This window comes from Leptosomus discolor, chromosome 1, assembly GCF_034619465.1.
Source record: "Leptosomus discolor isolate bLepDis1 chromosome 1, bLepDis1.hap2, whole genome shotgun sequence".
Lineage (NCBI taxonomy): Eukaryota > Metazoa > Chordata > Aves > Leptosomiformes > Leptosomidae > Leptosomus > Leptosomus discolor.
In genome coordinates, this window is record NC_141391.1 from 214271508 (window position 1) to 214291135 (window position 19628).

The 19628-nt window shown below is 46.1% G+C and overlaps 2 protein-coding genes across 4 annotated transcripts in view; one reads left to right on the forward strand and one right to left on the reverse strand.

Moving 5' to 3' along the window:
- Positions 1-52: 52 nt before the first annotated feature.
- On the forward strand, positions 53-16407 carry KIN (Kin17 DNA and RNA binding protein). 3 transcript variants are annotated; one of them, XM_009951004.2, is made up of 13 exons: positions 53-200; positions 2616-2710; positions 3589-3632; positions 3766-3888; positions 4862-5043; positions 6459-6507; positions 6825-6882; positions 10352-10475; positions 10949-10999; positions 11704-11772; positions 12836-12935; positions 13799-13899; positions 15415-16407. In XM_009951004.2, exons 1-13 carry the CDS (start codon positions 87-89, stop codon positions 15475-15477), a joined length of 1173 nt encoding a protein of 390 aa, XP_009949306.2. In that variant the 5' UTR covers positions 53-86; the 3' UTR covers positions 15478-16407. The 3 variants fall into 3 exon arrangements, with proteins under 3 accessions (XP_009949306.2, XP_086337119.1, XP_086337127.1); XM_086480993.1 differs by having other exon boundaries at positions 10355-10475; XM_086481001.1 differs by lacking the exon at positions 11704-11772.
- A 1714-nt stretch (positions 16408-18121) lies between these two features.
- The window catches only part of ITIH2 (inter-alpha-trypsin inhibitor heavy chain 2), a 28972-nt gene continuing 27465 nt past the window's right edge, over positions 18122-19628 (reverse strand). Inside the window, exons 20-21 of the mRNA XM_086474900.1 lie at positions 19213-19324; positions 18122-18269 (exon numbers count right to left, since the gene is read on the reverse strand). Coding sequence (XP_086331026.1) covers positions 18122-18269; positions 19213-19324 — 260 coding nt within the window. The remainder of the gene's footprint in view (positions 18270-19212; positions 19325-19628) is intronic.

Here is a 19628-nt window from a genome sequence, read left to right on the forward strand (position 1 = left end):
TGCTTCCGGGACGCGGGTGGCCACTTCCGGCGGGCCGGGACCAGGGCGAGGGGTGGCGGAGGGTCAGCGCCGCCGCCGCCGCCGCCATGGGGAAGTCGGATTTCCTCAGCCCCAAGGCCATCGCCAACCGCATCAAGTCCAAGGGGCTGCAGAAGCTGCGCTGGTACTGCCAGATGTGCCAGAAGCAGTGCCGCGATGAGGTACGGGCGCCCCGGCCGTGACCGGGCCTGCGGTGGGCCCTGATCCCTCAGCGGGGCCGGTGATCCTTCCGGAGGGCTCCCACCTCCTGGTAGGGAACCCCAGTCCCCTTGAGGAGGGGGCTGTTCTGTTGGGGATAGCCAGGAGTTCAGATCCCTTCGGTTGGGGTTCTCAGTCCCCTTGTGGGGGCTCCGATCCCCCTTGTAAACGTCCCCAGTGCCGTTCAGGGGGACACGGGTGGGGGGAGGGAGCTACGAACGCAATTTTAGGGGTCCCCAATCCTCTTGGCAGTAGCTGCGATCACCTTACGGGGCATGGGGTCTCATAACCTTGTAGGGTTCCCCAGTCGTATTGGAGGGGGGTACAGGGCTGTCTCAGATTTCCCTTCTGAGTGTCTCTGGTTGCCTTGTGGGGGTTCTGATCCCATCTGTGGGGTGCGATCCCTCTAGGGAGCATCCTGGCCTCACTTACTGGGAGAGTGGGGAGCCCCAACTCTTTAGGGGAGCATTGGAGAAGGCCCTTATATTCCTTTGGGGGTCCTCACTCCCTCTTGTATGGGCCATGGTCCCCTTGGGGGCAGATTGGTGGGACCTGGAGGGTTCCAAATTGGTGGGGATGAGGTGATTCCATTTGGATCCCCCATGGGAGAAGTCCTCATCCACTTTGGAGAAGGTGTATTGGCCCTGATCTGTCTTGGGGAACGTTCAGTCCCCTGCAGAGTGACTGATCTACCTGGGGGGAGAGAGGGGACAGGGTGACCCCAAACCCCCAGGAAAGGTGATTCCCTCATACACACCTTGAGAGGGCAATGGGGTTAAGAATTAGGTGGCTCCTTCTGCCTTAGAGGGGAGTTGAGGGTAGCCTTGATTTCACTTGGGGACAGGGTGGGTGCAGGGACATGCCCAAGGGGATGCATGTCTGGAGAACTGAGGTCCCTTTTGACAGAATCATAGAATGTTTTGGGTTGGAAGGGACCTTCAAATGCCATCTAGTCCAACCCCCCTGCAGTGAGCAGGGACATCTTTAGCTGGATCAGGTTGCTCAGAGCCCCGTCCAACCTGACCTTGAATATTTCCAGGGATGGGGCATCTATCACCTCTCTGGGCAGCCTGTGCCAGTGTTTCACCACCCTCATTGTAAAAAATTTCTTCTTTCTATTAAGTCTAAATCTGCCCTCTTAGTTTAAAGCTGTTACCCCTTGTCCTATCACTGTAGCCCCTGCGGAAAAGGTTGCCCCGATCTTTCTTGGAGGCCCCTTTCAGCACTGGAAGGCTGCTCTAAGGTCTCTCCGGAGCCTTCTCTTCTCCAGGCTGAACACCCTCAACTCTCTCAGCCTGTCCTCACAGGGGAGCTGCTCCAGCCCCCTGATAATTTTTTGTGGCCTCCTCTGGACCTCTGCTCAAGCAGGTCCATGTCTCTCTTGTACTGATGACGACTCCTTTCTGATTCTGGCTTGGTTTCTTCCCTCTTCTCCTGTTACGAAGCGATGTTTTTTCTCTGAAGCTTCCCCCTCTTCTTTTCACTTGTCTACTCACTTGGACCCACATGCTTGTGGGATGTGAGTGTCTTCTTCCTGATTTCTGCCAGAGTTGTGCTCCTAAAATACCCCCACTTGGGCAAACTCTGCCTTTAGTTTTCTGTTTGCTGTGAAGAACCTCTTTAATGTGACTTAAAGAAGAGAAATAAAGCATCCTGTGGATGTTTAATTCTGTCTTCAGCTATTTCTGCCCCTCTCTCCCTTTCACCTGAGAAGTTCTAATCCTATTCACTTCCCTGTGACTACCAGCAAAAACACTGCTTTACACACAGATCTTTTTGTAAGGGGGGGTGCGACTCCCATGGAATGAACTTTGCTATAGTTTTAATTGTGTTGTGATGAAACAGCATTATATCAACCAAAAAAAGGATGTGGTCAGATGTCCTATGGCTGGGTGCTTTTTGGGGAGCTCTGATGGCTTCAGCCCTGTGCCAGAGGTGGCCAAACTATCCCAGTCCATAGCTTGAGCGCTCCCAGGACACCATCCTCTCCTTAGACAGGTTTGGTGTCGGTGTTAGTCAGGGAGGGAGCCAGCAAATATGTCCAGTGCGTTCACACGAGGGCCTGAGTGGGCCCTGGGTGGACCTCAGCGGTGCCGTGTCTGTCCCGTGCCACAAGGGATGAAGGGGACTGCTGGAATGTCCTGTCCCGTAACCCCTTTCACAGTTTTCTGGAGTCTCTTGGCCTTGGGAAGAGTTTTGTTTCTGGCTTGCTGCTCAGGAGGAACAACCATCCTGCGTATGCTATGGATGAGTTAAGGTGTTTTCTGAGGAGCCTCCAAGAGATTTTGCTTATAAAATGTTATTTTTAATACTCTTCAGCTGTGTGACTGTTGCAAACTGACACAAGGACAGACAACATACTTATTCTTATTTTATAGAATGGCTTCAAATGTCATTGCATGTCTGAGTCCCACCAGAGGCAATTGCTGCTGGCTTCTGAAAATCCTCAGCAATTCATGGATTACTTTTCTGAGTAAGTTTGCTGTATGTTCTTACCCAGCTCTTCATTCCTGTGTCGGCTCAGCCATACCTCTAAGGCCCAGTCGTGTCCCATTGAAGACACTTTATTCTGATACTTTTTCGTGTCAGCTCTTCTTTTTTATGGCAATTTGAAAATCTAGGCGCTGTCACTTCTGGATGCGTGTAAGAGGTTTCAGAGAGCCGTGTTATTTAATCAAATTTGGCAGTTTTATCCCTTGTCTGAGTAAGTTTTAGGTTGCTCTGTGTTACAAAGGACGTCCCTTCTGCGCCAGCTGCGTGACTGCCGCACGCGCGGAGCTACAAAGGGCAGAAAGAACCGTTACAGGGAGATGACAAGTCAGGGGCGTGACTCAGGTCCCAGTTTCCCCCAGTCCTTTGTCCAGCTGACCTGTATGACAGCTGGGTTGACTGGAGCTGTCTTCAGCGTGGGTCTGAAGCGAGGCTTTATCCTCAAGCCCTTGAGTTAGCAGTGAGATGAGTGATCACCCGACCCCATCTTCCACTGCCGCCCTTTGTCCTGCCCCGCGTTCTGTGTCGGTCAAGATCCCTGGTAATCAAATGTCAGCAATTAGTGGGAAGCGTTGAGATTTCATTCTTTCCGTTTTGAAAGGTGTTAATTCCCTTTGAAAAGGTATTAATCCTTTTGAAGATTTAACTTGTGTGTGCACGTACCATGTTGTGTTTCTCTGTTGTGCCTCCTGCTTTTAATGCTGCTTTACTGAAAAAGGGGCATGAGCATCTGCATTCCGTCTTGCTCAGTTCAGGAGAATACTCCTGTTTATGCTGCAGATATTTACTTGCTCGTGACAATAGAAAATGACTTTGTGATTGTTAACGTTTTACTAAAATACTTTCTTTTTATCCCCTAAGGGAATTCCGAAATGATTTCCTAGAACTGCTCAGGAGGCGATTTGGTAAATATTTTACTGTTTGCTTACTTGTTTGTTTGGTTTTGATGTCTTTTATTTGTTCAGTGCAAGAAGCTTTGGTTGCTTTCTCCTAGGCCCCATACTTACGTTTCATAATAAGGATAATTCTGTATTTCAGGAACCAAGAGAGTGCACAATAATATTGTGTACAACGAATATATCAGTCATCGAGAACACATCCACATGAATGCCACGCAGTGGGAGACACTGACTGATTTCACTAAGTGGCTGGGGAGAGAAGGTAAATGTAGTTGCTCAGGGTCAGGAAGTTTTAAAATTATTGGGTAATTGCATTGCTGAGAAGTGATAGTAAACATTTACATTAGTTCTCCCGTTTCCTTTCTCTTTCTTCCCGTCTCCTCCTGTACATATATATATACATATATATATATTTATATATATATATATGTAGCAGATGTCCAAACATATTTCTGTGCTAACCATTAGGAATTGGCTTATGAAAAATGTCAGAAGTCTGAGATAAATGTGTCAGTCATGAACCTTGCCTTGTTTCATCTGTTGGTCTGTATTTCCTGGAGGCATTGCTAAATTCGAAACCAACTTCCAACAGTTGCCATTTAAAAATGGAAAACGGTGATAGAACATTTCTTAGGACTACAGAACCCTTCCGTGTTTAAGGTGACGAGGAGCGAGCAGTCGTGTTCATTCCTGGCCGAGCGAAAGGGTTAAAGCTTGAGCTCTGCAGTCTTGTGTTCAGCGAGAGAGGGAGAGATTAAATGACACAGTGGCATGACAGAAAGTTTACTTTGGCTGTGGTTGCCTGTGTCCTACAGGATACGTTCATGAGTCACACAGTGTTTGAAAAGTCGCTCTAGTGAGAGTAACGATAACGTAGCGTAGTGAAGTTTCCTTTAGTATGATGTCATTAGCGTGTATTGTTTATGTGTGTTAGATTTCTGTTTTCTTCCTTGTTAAAACAGTGAGGAGGAAACATTTTCTCCAATAAGGAAAGTGCTATAAACCATTCCACTTTATGGTGTTTCCAAACAGAGCCAGCTAGCTGAGGGGCAGAAGCAGATGCTAAAGGTAACTCAAAGTCAGTTTTACCAGGCCAGTCAGAGGTACATTGTCTCTGGTAAAGTACCTGCATTGCTATAGTGAACGTGGACTGTGAAAATGATCTTGGTATTCTCTTTGGCCCTTCCTTGCTTTTGTTAGTATTAATCTTACTTTATCTTGCATTGACTTTTTAGGTCTTTGCAAGGTGGATGAGACTCCGAAAGGCTGGTATATTCAGTATATTGATAGGGACCCAGAGACTATTCGCAGGCAACAAGAACAAGAGAGGAAGAAGAAACAAGATCTTGATGATGAAGAAAAAACTGCTAAATTCATCGAACAACAAGTTAGAAGAGGTTTGGAGGGGAAAGAACTGGTGAGGACAATTACACTGTGTGTCAGCCTTCAGCTGAAAGCTCCTCGTGGTTACGTTAGCGGTGACTCCAGCGCTGCTGGGATCCTTGCACTGGTATTTCCTCTGCAGTCCGTTAGGAGGTGATGAGTAAGCTTCATGCTTCAGGTTAGAAGCTCATCCCCAGTTCAGACTGGGGAACAGTGGGCCTGTTCGGCTGCATTGCTCTTCTTGTCTAAGCCACAAGGAATAGTCTCCCCCCAGATCCCTCTGATGGCAGCTGCCTTAGCTGACTTGTTTCTGTTGAAACTGCAGCTTGTTACATTTCCTTGGCTAACCAGCTTGCTGGTGGTTTTTCCACCTGATGAACATCAAGATCCTCTGTGGAACCACAGTTTCAAAAACAAAATAAACAAATGAAAGCAGAGGTTTTGGCTCTTTTTAGATTTGATATGATTTTGAAATCTAGTAGGATTGTGCCCGATGGCCCTGGTGTCTGCTCCTGGCCATTTCAGACTTTGACTAGACTGTCTTCTTCCACACTTGAATCACCACATCAGTTCATTTATGTTCTGAATTTTCTGCTACACAGTTACCTTAGATTATAACCTGTTCTGGAGGAAAACTTGGAGTTACACTGTACCTGGCTTGCTTAGTACTAAAGGAGTAATAATTCCTGCTATTCAAGCGATTAGTGATATAAAAATCGCTCTTGAATTTGGGAAGGGGCAGCAAACAATAGAGTAACCAGCATGACGTGTCTTCATTTATGGTATTTCACGACTTTTAGGGCTGCAAATAACAAGTACCTTGTACAGTGGGGGGCTGAGGTGACCAGGGGGAGCTGGCATAATCAAATCCACGTAGTGAAAAGTTTTATTTTGGTAGTGCTGGTGTGGTGTTTGGGATCTGTTTATTTGGCGTCATTGCATACGCGTTGTTGCCTGGGATTGGCGCCTCCCATTTGATCCGGGGTATCGATAGGTACATTGAAATGCTGTAGTAAACAATTACCTTTTTTCTTAATGTGAAACTAATTGAAATTTAAATGGTCTGAGCCTTCAGTGCTAAAAATTTGGAAAGATTCCAGAATTTCCTTCTTTGGTTATCAATGCATCCAGAAACCAGTCTAATCTTGCTGGTTCAAATAGGGAAAACTGTTACAGTAAGGCCACTTTCCCTTCATGCTGGAATCAAGCAAGTTTAGACAGCATCTCTGTAGAGAGCTTTAATTAAAGAATTTTGCACAGGAGCCTGTGATGAGATAATGTTTTCAATTTATTATCTTCTTACGAATCAAGCCAGGTTGAATATTACAGTTACTTGTAATAATCTCGCAGTAGTCTGTAAAACTGAGCTAATCAATGATCACCAAAAAATGATAGCTCAGCTCAGTTTTCTATTTGACTCTTGAAACATGTTTTGTGTTCTTTTGGCAGGAACAGCCAGTTTATACTGAACTGAACAGAGAAAATGAAGAAGAAAAAGGTAACCAAATTTTGATGTATGTGATTTTCTAGAACCTACTGAAGCTGATGTTGTGATTAAAACGAGATGAGCGCTGAGGCCTGCTCAGTGCTTCATAAAGTGCTTTGAGATCAGTTCTAAAGAGCACTGGAATATGGAAATACGGAATATTCGTATAATGTTTAAAGTAATTTATTTTAAAAGCTGAACCAGAACACGGATTAGTAAATATTTTCAAATTTATGATCTTTTCCATTTGCAGATTTTAAAAATTGTAACATCCTTCAATGCAGTTATATTTAAAGATAGAAATAGAGTAATGTCTTTTTATTTTTTAGTTACATTTAATTTAAACAAAGGAGCAAGTACTTCAATAGCAGCATCTTCTAAAACAAGGTGAGAAAAGAATTTAAGGGCAACCCTTACTGTTGCAAAGCACTTAAATGACAATGGTATTTGTACGGGCAGGAGGATGTATCTTGTCCTGAAATATTTGGAGTCTAATATTAGTCTCGTCCTGTTGTGTTATTCAGGAGGTGATCCTAGGTGACATCACGGTTCCTTTTGTATTTAAAATGGACGAATGGTGTATCTTAAATGTGTGCTGTGAGGAGCCTTGAATTCACGATGGTTTGTGGCAGATGCCTATAAAGTAACAGGCGGTTACAGGTTCCTCTAAGAGGATATAGTTGCGTGGAAAGGTGGATAAGGAATCCAGTCAAAGCATTTGAAGTGAGTGCCAGCCGCCTTCTATGAACCGGTGTTCATGACTTGTTAATTTTGCTTCCTAAAAGGTTTGATTGCCTTGTCTAATTGGACTTTCTCTGATCATCATTTAAGAAGCTGAATCTACCTGGTGTAAATCTTTCTAACGCTTGTGAATTTAATCATCATACAGCCACGAGCAGCTCGGGACAAAAGGGATCGATAATGCAAACAAAACTGACTTACAGCAGTCTGTGGAGCTGTTTGATGAGCAGCACATCTTTTCATGTGAGGCAATATTGTAATTAACTGTATTGCAGGTAAAACGAAAGCTTTCCTCTCATCACAAGCTCAGCTCTTAGATAAGGGATCTGATGGGAGTTTTGCCAGGCAGAAAATGAGACAATAAAGGAGTTCTTTGCAATAATAGATACAGATTTCAAGCTTTGAGGAAAACTTGTAAATTATCCCTAAGCATTGAGTGGGGCTTAAGATGAGTCTGAATTCCTCCACTCACTTGAGTAGTTTCGGTGAGGAATACTTAGGGTTCTTGCTAAAATTTGGCTGAATGTGAAATCATACATCGAGTAGTCTTAATTTTTTCATAGCGTATGAGAGCTGCTTGTCTGTAAACTTTGTAACGGTAGTGTGGAAGCAAAATTAGGATACCTGCCTCATGGTAAAGAGACCGGACAGGGGTTTATGTCACGGGTGGCACGGGAATCACTTCAGAGTTGTATATGGAAGCTGCTTCCCTGTGTCAGCACAAGGGTGAGTTCTGCGGCTGTTGGCTGCTCCTGAGGATCAGCTGAGTTCACCCTGACGTCCCGTGCCCCAGCGCGGCGGTAGGACCTCCCGGCTTCCCCTCCTCTGTGCTCGCAGCCCAAACTGCAGAAACCTGCCGCTTGTCTTTCCTGAGCGGGGGGGGGTGGAAATAGGACCAGGAGATCGCGGGTCAAGTTTAGAGGGCACGGGGATGCTGGGAGCTGGGTACAGAGATGGGCTTGGAGCCTTGCTGAGCAGGGCAGTGAGAGGGGAGGTGTGCCTTCCCTTGCACATCTGCGTGGCTGACACAAAGCTGGGTGTCACCACTGCCACTCCGAGCACGGCTTCTGATGCTGACTGCCCTTGAGCAAACTGGGAGCCCTGGGCGTACTTTTTTCCATCAAGAACTTATCATCCTCCAATCCCCGCTTAACTCGCTCGGTGGACAAGTAGGATTAGAATTACTGGTAATGAAGGAATGAGCAGAAGCTGCTGCCAAGGTCCCTGACTCCTGCCTGCAGTGCTGCAGGTGTACCAGCCTGCAGCCCTGTCTGCAGCCCTGATCAGCCTCCATCGTACGCTGCACGTTGGGTCTCCCCAGCCCTGTAATCCCAAGGGAAGAGCCTTCAAAACCTGTTGGCTCTGATGGTTAGAACCTTGGCTGTGATTTCCCAGGGAAATGTAGCCATGGACAGTTTATACCAGTTGCTCTCGTGTTGGTACGGGCGTTTAACCTAAATAGCTCTTTCTCTCCCTGCTGTTTGCTTTCTCAGGCAGTGTATTTGTAGAGAACAGTTTTAGCCTCTCAGCCTTCGCTGTGCTGTACAAGCCGGCCTCCACGGTGCTGGCCCCGTCTCCCCATTCCCCTGATCCGCTGAACGTCCCTTCCTTGTCCTTGTTCCAGTTTCAGCTCATCTTGAACAAGGGAGCTGATCGAATTTGTGCATGCTGCGAATGAAATGTCACCGTGGCTTATCCAGGGCGCTCGTGCTTGTCTGTCTTGATGCTTCCTAGGGTTGCACTTGACTCTTTCGTGACTGGTCCACACTGGTAGCTGTCATCAGTCGTTATAGCCAGACCCCTTTCTGCTTTTGTTGTTCTTAAACAGCTCCCAGTAGATAGAAGGTAACCGAGTGTGTGAGCTTGCATAATAGGATGTTGAATTTTGTCTCTTTTCAAACATGGCTTTCAAGATAAACCAATCCCTTCCGCTGTCCAGTTCTTTCTTGTGTCCTCCACGTTGAAGGGCCCGCCTGAGCAGTGTTGGTGGTCTCTCACTCTTTGTCCCAGGGTCCTTAAGGAATACCCTAAGCAAGATTTGGTTTAGTATTGACACCCAGGGATCTCTTAGTAACCTCACAGCTAGATGTGTTTTCCTTCCTAAATGTAGGCACTGCGGTTGTTACCTTTTAATTGTGTTACCCTTTATGAGCTCTTATTTTAAATACTTGCTGTTGGGTTTGTGATTTAATGTGCTGCTTCTTCTAGAACCCTGCTGTGGAGATTATTCAGTCTTTCTCTGAAAACCAATTATTTTTCTCTCAATTCTGTTTCTACGGCCATTTCTGTATCTTCATTCCCATTATGTATCTTCCATTTGCTGGTATATCGGACGTCCTCACTACAGGCAGAGCATGTGATTTGCTGTAAGGCCGTGCCAATATTACCTTGCTGCCCACCTCACAGCAGCCTTCATCTTTCCGGATGAGAGAACATTTTTTTTTCACTGCATTCCAGTGTCTTTTATAAAAATGGCTTAACTCACACTGCCTTTGGGTGATTCTCACTCTACCTAGATGTTGCCTGATCCCCGACATGTAACTTTTTGTGCTTTTCTTTTGTAACTCATAGGCTGTTTGCCTGTTTTGAATATAATTGTGAAGGTGGTGTTTATTTGCTGCGTGTGAAGCCCTTTTCTACAGATTCCCATGTGTCTCTCCCATTGCTGGATAGGTTAAGTATCTCTATCTGGAAGGAGTTCTAGACATCCACCATGTTTGAGGGTTGGTCTGTCCAGGTGGCTTCTCCAGAGCCACAAGTTTGTCCTTTCGGATCTGAAAACCTGCTTTGCAGACCTGCTTTTGTCTTCTCCGTTGAACTCGAGTCCCTGAGCAGCTCTTTGCTTTTGTGCTGGTGAACTGATCGATAGGTTGTTTTCATTCTGCTGGGCTGCTGGCAGCAAACGTCGGTGGACATGGAGTTTACACCTCAAGGAGATCAGTTCTAGCTGCCAAATGCAGTCCTGGAGAAGGAGGCACGCAGGGTCTGGAAGGTGACTTGCACAAGTGAAATTAAATAGATCAGCAGGTGCTTTTGCACAACCAGTTCTTCACATGCTTCTTGGTAGAGGAAACGGTGTAAGGTCTGCTGTGAAAACACCATCTTACTCTTCCAGCAGTGTCCTTGGACCGAATGCACTGAAGATGGTGGAAGGGGCAGTTAAAAGAAAAGAATCAGCTCATAGTTCTGGTCAATCCAAAGAGAAAAAGAAGAAATCTGCACTGGATGAGATTATGGAGGTAACAATCGTGCAGGATCTGTGTCGTTATAACCCCGTGACTATGGCTATGTCCACTTTACCAGGGTGTCCCTTTGAAGTGACCTCAAACCTTCAGTTCATGTGGAATTCAGACTTCTGTATCTTATCAGGCAAAATTATTTCACTTCCCCATTAAAACTGGTTTCTGCTGCTCATCTGTGCCTATTCCCCAGACGACTGAGATGTTGGAAGTGAAGGAATACAGATTTTGGAAGAGAAGAAAGTTGACAAAAACAAATACAAATCTCCATCATTTTATCATGGATTCCTGAATCTCCTCAGATTGATTTTTTATGCAGCAAGCACACACTGACTTACCCTTATTTAGTTGGTTTTTTTAATTTTATTTCCCACTTGATGTGGGTTTGGAGAGTTGGTTCAGCTTTTCAAAGGCGTGGGGAAGCTGCAGTGAAAGGAGGAAGTAAATGGTGATTATTTGTTGTTGTTCTGTAGCTTGAAGAGGAGAAGAAAAGAACGTCTCGAAGAGACTACTGGTTGCAGCCTGTAAGTGTCTTAAAAATTGCTGTTACACCAAATACAACCAGCTCTGCATCTCTAAGGCCGCTGTTGATTTGTGTAAAGATCCGAAAGCAGACTCCAGACTGAATTCACTTTTATTTTCCAAACTGCCAAGTGTGAAATATTAACAGTATCTGGGAGGAGTTACTCTTCTGGGTGAGCATGATCTGCAGGCTGACGCATCGTATGCCTGATGTCAGATGGGGTGGAATTCTGTAATTAAAGAGTTGGTACTGTGAGTTTCTGCAGAACATGTTTAAATCGTGATATTACTTACAGCCCTCTTCTGTCTACGTAGTAGTTGACTCGCGCAGAGATGTTGTTGTCAACATCAGCCTTTGAGCTGAGAGACCTCCTCTCAGCTCCTGCTTTTTGACTGGACTTCTAGATCAAGAAGTCCTGCCCTTGACCCATTGTGAGCTGTCCCATTATATCCTGAATTCAAGTGTAACTGTATTTGTAAAACAAACAAAAAAAAGAGTCGTGAGAGATGCTACTTTGAGGCAATAATGCGAGGATAAAGACAAATTCCTGAAAGCCGAGTCTTTACTATCATTGCTTCGTGTGTTGTGCTGTACAGTCTGCGGCTGGAGTCAGAGTGACCTGAATGTGCAATTAGGTTAGGTTGTGTAGTTGTTTGGATATTTTGTCTTGCTTTTTTCTTCTTTTTCTCCTTTCAAATCTTCCAGGAAATCATTGTAAAAATTGTAACGAAAAAGCTCGGAGAGAAGTACCACAAGAAGAAGGCAGTTGTTAAGGTAAAGCGTGCGAGCGGAAGCACGTGGCATTGGGTAGGCTTTTCTGGCATCAGATAACTTCTGAAGTTTTGTTTCATTGTGCAAGTGCTTCAGCCTGAAGTCAACACTGGCAGGGGCTGAAGTGTCACCTTAACTGTACTGGGACTGGATCTGGGCGGGGGGATGACTCTCTGAACTGGTTTAATCTCATTTATACTCAGCGATCCTTTCTTCAGCACTGCCCTGGCCTGCACAGTTCATCCCTGTTAACACGTCCATCTTGGAGAACGGTCTCTTTGTCGGTGTGGTATGGCCAAGAGCAGCGCAAATGGCATTTTAATTTCACAACTGGCCGGTTTTGCGCTGCCAGTGAAGTGGCAGGCTGCCTTTGGGCAAGCTCTCATTTGCATACAGAGTCTTCAGGCGCTCGCTGTTGTTCCGAAGTGCTTTCTTTCAGCCCCGGCCAGTGAAATGACGTTGTGCTAGGTGGCCCAAGGCTCAGCAGCCTCTGGCAGGAGGGCCAAAGATGACACCCAACTGCATTTTGAATGATCGACCAGAGTGTATCGAGCTCAAAGTCACAGCTTTTTGGACAGACATCTGGGAGGGTTTATGAGTCCCAAAGGCTGTCTTCTGCTGAGCTCTGTGTGAGAGATGGTTTATGCTGGGCGCAAAGATGATCAGAGACGTTCCTCCTCGTTGAGAGGTAGCATCCCACTTGTCACGGTGTGGCTTCCAGCCACCTTAGACTCCCATGGGGGAAAAAAGCCTCTAATTTACTGTCTGGCTCTGAGAGAATAGCTGAGATAACTGACCCAAACGTTGACAAAACCTTCAGACAAGGCCAGTAAAAGTAGCGGTCAGTTAGGGCAGTTGTAGGTGTTCAAGAGGAGACCTTTCGATCTCGCCTTGACTTGAGAGTGGGGCCATCCAGCAGTCTGGGTGCCTTTAGGAGAGCTCAGAAGTCCTTGCTGCTTTTGAAAATGCAGGAGTGCAGACCCGTGGGCCTGAGTTTGTTAATTTTGTAATGTAAATTTAGAGACATTTTTTTCCTTTCTGATTGGCTTTTTGCCTTTTACAACAGGAAGTGATTGACAAATATACAGCAGTTGTGAAGGTGATTGATTCTGGAGACAAACTGAAGCTTGATCAGACGCATCTGGAAACTGTAATACCCGCACCAGGTACAGCTGTTTTGTTCATTTTTCAGCGTAGCTGTCACTGCAAAACTTAGGTTTCAGTTTTTTAAACTGTAATTCATCCACTTGAAAGTACCATAACAAGAGCCACCTTGCTCTTGGGACAGCATTTCGTAGGCTACTCTGATCATTTACCAAATATGCTCTGGGTACTTTCTAGGGAACTGTTACATTGCTTCTGCTTTGAGTCTTCACAGTCCCTTCTTGTAAGAATTAGATTGTTTTCTGAGAAGACAGAAGTGCTTTAGGAATCAGTTCATTTGATGAGATGAAAGCATCTCTCTTCAGCTGCCAGGAAGCATCTCTGGGAGCCCTACAGAGCCCTTGGTCATATTTATCCTGTATGTTCCCTCCAAAGTCATGCCTGGAATAGCTGTAGGTACTTGGCAAAGCTTACCTCATCTCCTGTTTGGTTCGTTGGTGTTTCTTTGGCTGATGCACCCTGATGTTGGTGTGTATCCCCTGACCAGTCTTCCAGGGAGTGGTCAGGGTAGCGGTAAGCAGAACAGTGTCAGCGTAGGGAGGAACAGGGTGTAGGATTTGGGGATTCACCGTTTTTTCAGCAGACGTGCCGTATTCTGCGTTTCTGCAGCTGAGGAGGAGCTGGTCGATGGTGTCCCTGAGTGTTCTTTAGCTTAACGGCGCCTGTGGGTGAGCAGTGCCCGCCCTTGCGCTGGGATTGATGTCCCGAGGGGCTGCCTGTGTCGGACAGAAGGCAAAAAGGAGGTACAGGGAGCCCTTAGCACAGGCAACGTGGGAGGAAAAGCTCTCGGTGGAGCTGAACGCAGCTCCATCCAAGGGAACCGGGAGCCCTCTTGGGTAACTTGTTTTCCTGTCTCTCATTTCAGGCAAGAAGGTGATGGTACTAAATGGTGGTTACAGGGGAAATGAAGGTGTCTTGGAATCCATCAATGAGAAGAGGTTTTCGGCCACAATAATCATCGACTCTGTAAGTACCGAACGCTGCAAGGTCTCGTTTGCATTGAGCGCTTTGCAGCCGTACGTTGGAGCGCTTTCACGGAGAGAGGTGGTGTCCTTAATCCTGTCTTACAGGTGGGATTTACGCTGTGCAAAACGCTGTGGTCACCCCCACCCTCTTCCCAGCCAGTAGGAAAACAGCCGTGTGTTCCCCAGTGCAGCCTAATGCTCTGCTGTTTGCCTTTAGAAAGATGCCAGGATGCCGACTTTAGCCGGTTTTGAACTTGAAAGAGACTCGGAAAACATTTTGTGTGTTTATTTTGAACGTGGCTGTTGTGCTGTTTTGTGGGAAGGTAAAAAATGGGAAATAAGCAAGGAGGTGAATTTTCTCCTGCTTTTTGCAAACTGAACATGGGGCTTTATGTGCTGGTTTGTTGTATTGTTTATGGTTAACAATTAAGGTTCTTTTCTTGTTGTTTTGCTTTTTTTTTTACTATCACCTTTCTCTGGGCTAAAATTAGGCCCCGTGGTCATGTCTGTGTGGCTACTTCTTTGTTCTCCTCTGCAAAACCAACCTTTAAACTCACTGACACAGGAAAGATACTGGGTCCAAAGTCAAATTTCTTAAACACAGCTTGCAGGAGCGAGACCCTGTTAGGGTCCCGTTCAAAGAAGGGCTGCGGAAACTCAGCCCGTCTTGGGTTCTGGAGAATTTGCTTGAGAAGAGACTGTGCAGATGTCCTGACCACGAAAGGAGCTTTGGTTGGAGCTAAGGATTGTGATAACATTGGTCTTGGAAAGCAAGTTTTTCTCTAGTTCTGATGCTTGTAGATGTTAAGTTTTCCCCTTCCTGCATGACACTTAAGTCTATAAATTAAAAATGGGTGAAACTACTACTGAAAATCGATGAAGTCTGTAAGAATTTTCTTACTGATTGTAAGGTGACCAGGATTTTTATATATAAAGAAGTTTGTATTTGAAATTAAATGTTTTACTACTAGTATTAATTATTGTATATATTCTGTGTATATATATATATATATGTATAATTAGTGAATTAATTCAAAACAATTGCTTATGTTTGCCTCAGAATTGCAAGGACTGTAACTAACACAGAATGTGTCCTGAAAGCGAAAAGATTTCTGGGACAATGTTGAGGCCCTGTCACATTCTCTGGTCGGGTTGAAAATAACGAAACAGACAACATGCTGTCGTGAGCGAATCCCAAACCTGCAGGGTTTTGGGACGTATTCTGCTGTGCGTCTGCTGTGCAGCCTCCAGGGTGGAGTCGTGTGTGGCTTTTGGACAGAGCACTTACCCAGAAAAGCGGTCGTCGTGCTCGTACTCGGTGCAGCACTGAGTAAAACCGCGAATGCCTGCGGTTTCCAGTGCTCTTCGCTTTGCTTGTGCTCCTTGAAAAATGTCTAAATGGGGCGAGATTTCACACAGCCCCTTTAGCTGTCTTCTTTTAAGCTCCCTATTGGGAATTCAACAGACAAACCAGTTTATATTTTGCTCTTATTTCTTCCGTTGTGTTGTTCTCCAGGGACCTTTAAAAGGACGCCGAGTTGAAGATATCCAGTACGAAGACATTTCCAAACTCGCCTGAGGTGCTCATGGTGGATCAGAGAAGATTTTGGTTCCCTGAAACATCTCTCTGGCATCTTGCGAGCAGACAGAAGACTCTACCGTGTCAGGGTTTTAATTGCCTATGTGTGTATGTATTTATAATGTATATAGAAATTAACTGCCAGCAAACTGGATTTATTTAAAGATCACTACGGATTTGTTACATAAAATGTTTGTGGAAATCTTACCAGTGGAAATATTTCATCTGATTCTATGTCAAAGTTACAATATTTGGTTCAATTTCCTTTTGTAAAATACAGCAGATAGCTGCAAGCTGGAGTGTTTTATTTACTGAAGGATGTTAGCAGTTCCCTAAGAGAGAGAATTACCTACGGACAGCTGCTTGAGGCAGGCAGCGCGTGTTGGAGCCGGTGGAGTTTAAACAACGCCGCTCTCCAGCTGCAGCCAAAACCGAGTTCTGGCTGCAGGAACAAGGGAAGGGAGGAAGAGCACAGCAGGAAGGTGACGGTGCTGCTGCAAGGGATTATTTTCTGGATGTGGTGAGCATGGCCTGGTTTACTGAGTGCTGTCACCAGCTTGGTTTGGGTTAGCACAGCGGTAGAATGCAAGTCATCGCTCCTCCATCGCCTTACTCGTCAGAGTTCCTGATCATACTAGGACACAATTGATCTCCATGTGGGCTCCAAGGTGGATGTTACTTGTGGGGTTTCTGGGATGTCAGCCAGAGTGTGTGCAGATATGAAAACTGTTTCTGCTGTTCCAGTTTACCAGAGACTTTTCCTTTGTGGGTGCTTCCATTGTTGCTCTGCTACACGAGTAACATTACTCATGCTCAATGATGTAACATGACTTTTTAAATTTTCTTTTTTTTAAAAAAAAAAAGTCACGTTTTTTACAATGTTTAATTTCTGAAGCAGTTCAGGAATAAACATCAACCTTTCTTAGGTCAGTGTGTTTCTTACCCGCCTGTTAAACACGCCGGGTGTCTGTTGGTTATATCCACCGCTGAGGTGCCCGGCCGGGGCGCTGCCTTGTTTGTGTCATGGAAAGACACCAGTCATCCCAGGCCCAGTGCAAACCATCGCCTGATTGTCCCAGCCAGGTTCTGTGTCTCTGGAACCCGATGGAAAGGCACCCGAGACCCCTCGGATCCTTCAGAGGAGAGCTCGGCTGAGGGTTGACAGGGCAGGGAGCTGTGGTGATGTGCCCATTTTCAAAGTTAAAGGTCGCTAGAGGCAAAAGTCGCTGTTCCTTGTCCCTTCCTTGCCTCGAAGGGTCACTGTCTTGATGATTTGTGGTTTCCAGGGGACCCCTGCAGGAAAACTGAAAGACTGCAGAGGTTTGGTGAAACAACCGCTGTCTGGAGTAGCCTGAGATAACCTCACAGGGGCCGTCAGGTGGCTTTCCAGGGATCCCGGGCGTCAATGCAAGGTGGAGTCAAGCAGTGATGCGGTTATCTAAAGAATGGGGATTTATAAGGAAGGGAACTGGAGACAGAAGACATGGTTGGTTATAAATCCGGGCGCTTTGTGCAACCTGGGTTGTGTAAACAGCTCTAACCAGCTAATAAATGAGTTCAAAGAAACAGTGAACGGTTTGTAGGGAAGTTGCTCCCACTTCCTAGAGTTACTTTGAAGAGACATTGAAAACACAGTGAACCTCTCACTCCTGACACCATGGATGCAAGAAAGATCATGTACCAGCCTTTTACTTCATAAGTGAGGGAAACAAGCTCAGAAGAGCGAGTAGATGACTTGAGTCCCCTTCCTAGATTAGGGCTGCTGAGAAGAATCTGGCCAATATTTTTTTTGAAGGTTGCTGGAAAAGAGAGTTTTAAACCTGGCTCTAGGTACATACACGGGCGTGTTTGTTTCACTACTGATCTCATTCCTTGCTGAATACTCGTGAAGAGTAAGGCATCTTTTGGGAGCTAATCCCGCTGGAAGGGAAGCTGTTAGTACTGGTGGTGATTTCTATACAGTCTGAGCGTTTCCTGCTTTCCCACATTTGTATCTATGTGTGAACTCCACTGTGATGTTGAAATTTTCACAAAAATCAGGCTGGAGGTTGTTTCAGACTCATCTAATTCATCTTCCTGCAATACGGCAGCATCAGTTGCTTTGAGGACGTTCCTCACCACTCGTTAACCCATCGTTAAAGACTGGAGGCTCCTCATGATACGCACTGCAGAGCCCACGGTCCTTTTCTGTTCAATTTCCTTCACATCTAATGAACGTCAACCTTCTTTTTGCCCAGCCCAGGAGGGTGTGAACTTACATTTTCCCGGCAGTCTGGCAAAGCAGAGGTGTAGGTATTAAATCTGGTCACGTGCATTGCCCAGGCTGCTGGAGCCACAGTGCTGTTACAAGCCTGCTACAAAATGTTGACATTTTTAATGGACCTCACTATCAATTAAATAAGACACAGCAAGGGCAAGATACTTACTACAACCCAGCATGTCACTTTATTACAGATTTCATTTTTTAACAGAAAAGGGAGTTACATTGCTTTGAAACACTGATCATTTATAAAGCAAATGGTGCTGAAGTCGCCTTCAGTTGATCTGGCTTGATAAGCTGGCAGCTGCTGTTCAGAAGGGTTGTTTGGGCATGAAGGAGCAGATAAGAATTTTTTTGTAACAAACTGGTTTTGTGTTGGAGCATTCAGGGTTTCTTCAGAAAGCTGTACAGGTGGGGGACGAGGTAATCCTTGTAGTGGCCGTCTATGAAACCTTTCCCGCTGTTGTGCACAAACCAGCACTGCACGTCGGTCCCAAGCACGCGGTCCGTCCTGTAGTCCTTCTGCAACCCCCTGTGAGGAAGGGGCCGCGCAAAAGGAAGGTCACGGCACGACAGCAAGAAAACATTGATAACCACAGACTCACGGGATGGTTTGGGTTGGAAGGGACCTTCAAGAGCACCCAGTTCCAACCCCTCTGCCATGGGCAGGGACACCTCCCACCAGACCAGGTTGCTCCCAGCCCCATCCAGCCTGGCCTTGAGCACTGCCAGGGAGGGGGCAGCCACAGCTTCTCTGGGCAACCCATGCTGGGATCTCACCACCCTCACAGGGAAGAGCTTTTTTGTAATATCTAACCTAAATCTCCCCTCTTTCAGTTTGAAACCATTACCCCTCATCCTATCACCCCTCTCCCTGATCAAGAGTCCCTCCCCACCTTCCCTGTAGCCCCCTTTCAGCACTGGGAGGCCGCTGTAAGGTCTCCCTGGAGCCTTCTCTTCTCCAGGCTGAACAACCCCAACTCTCTCAGCCTGTCCTCACAGGGGAGCTGCTCCAGCCCCTGGGTCATCTTTGTGGCCTCCTCCGGACCCCCTCGAGCAGGTCCATGTCCTCCTTGCACTGAGGGCCCCAGAGCTGAGCAGAGCACTCAAGGTGGGGTCTCCCCCCGCTCATTCACGGCGCTGCTCTGCCAGAGTGGTGAGTTGTGTGTCTTCCACCAGCAGAAATTGGAAAGAACCACACAAGGTAATGAATTTTACAGTTCTCTGACCTGGTCCCAGCCATTTTTACATGACCCGTCCGAGGTCAGAATCGTTTCTGCACAAATACAAAAGATCCCAACTTGTCCCAAGTGTTTTGCCAACTGCTAAAACCAGTTTATTAGCAAGGGGCAAACAGTGGGATTTTTTTTTTCCCCTGAGATTCTTGAGAGTTAATAAGCTTACAGTCATTGACGTCATTAAAAAGAAAAAGAAATCAGATTTAGAAAGAGAGCAATAAAGCTCATTATTCTTACCTGGTAACAGTGAGTTTGTTGCCTTTCACTTCCATGGTGGCTTGTGGTTTCTCTGGAACTTGCCCAGGTCTTTGGTGGTGGATATACACTTCTGGTTCAGATGCAAACTGGCCTGATCAAAGAGAGGCTTAAAGCTCTTTGTGTGCCCTAAACCTTTGAGACTCTCACGTAAGCTGCTGCCGGGCACTTTTGGAAAATCAAACTAGCTGCAGCAGGCCAGCCCCTCCTGCATGGATCACAGGGCACTGTGTCTCCAGCACTACCAGATCACGCACACTGGGAGAGTAAAAAGCTCTGCTTTTGAGCCAGCAATCTTCTTCTAAGAAAGCAGACTGGAGCTGTGAAGAGTATTTGGGAAAATGACCTCTGCTGCTCAGGATTCCCACATCTTAAGAGGAGCCTTGGGTGGGTCCAGG

Excerpts from the sequence above, each read along its gene's own strand:
- KIN (XM_009951004.2), top strand. The coding sequence starts at position 87 with ATGGGGAAGTCGGATTTCCTCAGCCCCAAGGCCATCGCCAACCGCATC. Across the intron at positions 5,044-6,458 it reads GTTTGGAGGGGAAAGAACTG|GAACAGCCAGTTTATACTGA; the intron begins GTGAGGACAATT and ends TTCTTTTGGCAG. Across the intron at positions 11,000-11,703 it reads GAGACTACTGGTTGCAGCCT|GAAATCATTGTAAAAATTGT; the intron begins GTAAGTGTCTTA and ends CAAATCTTCCAG.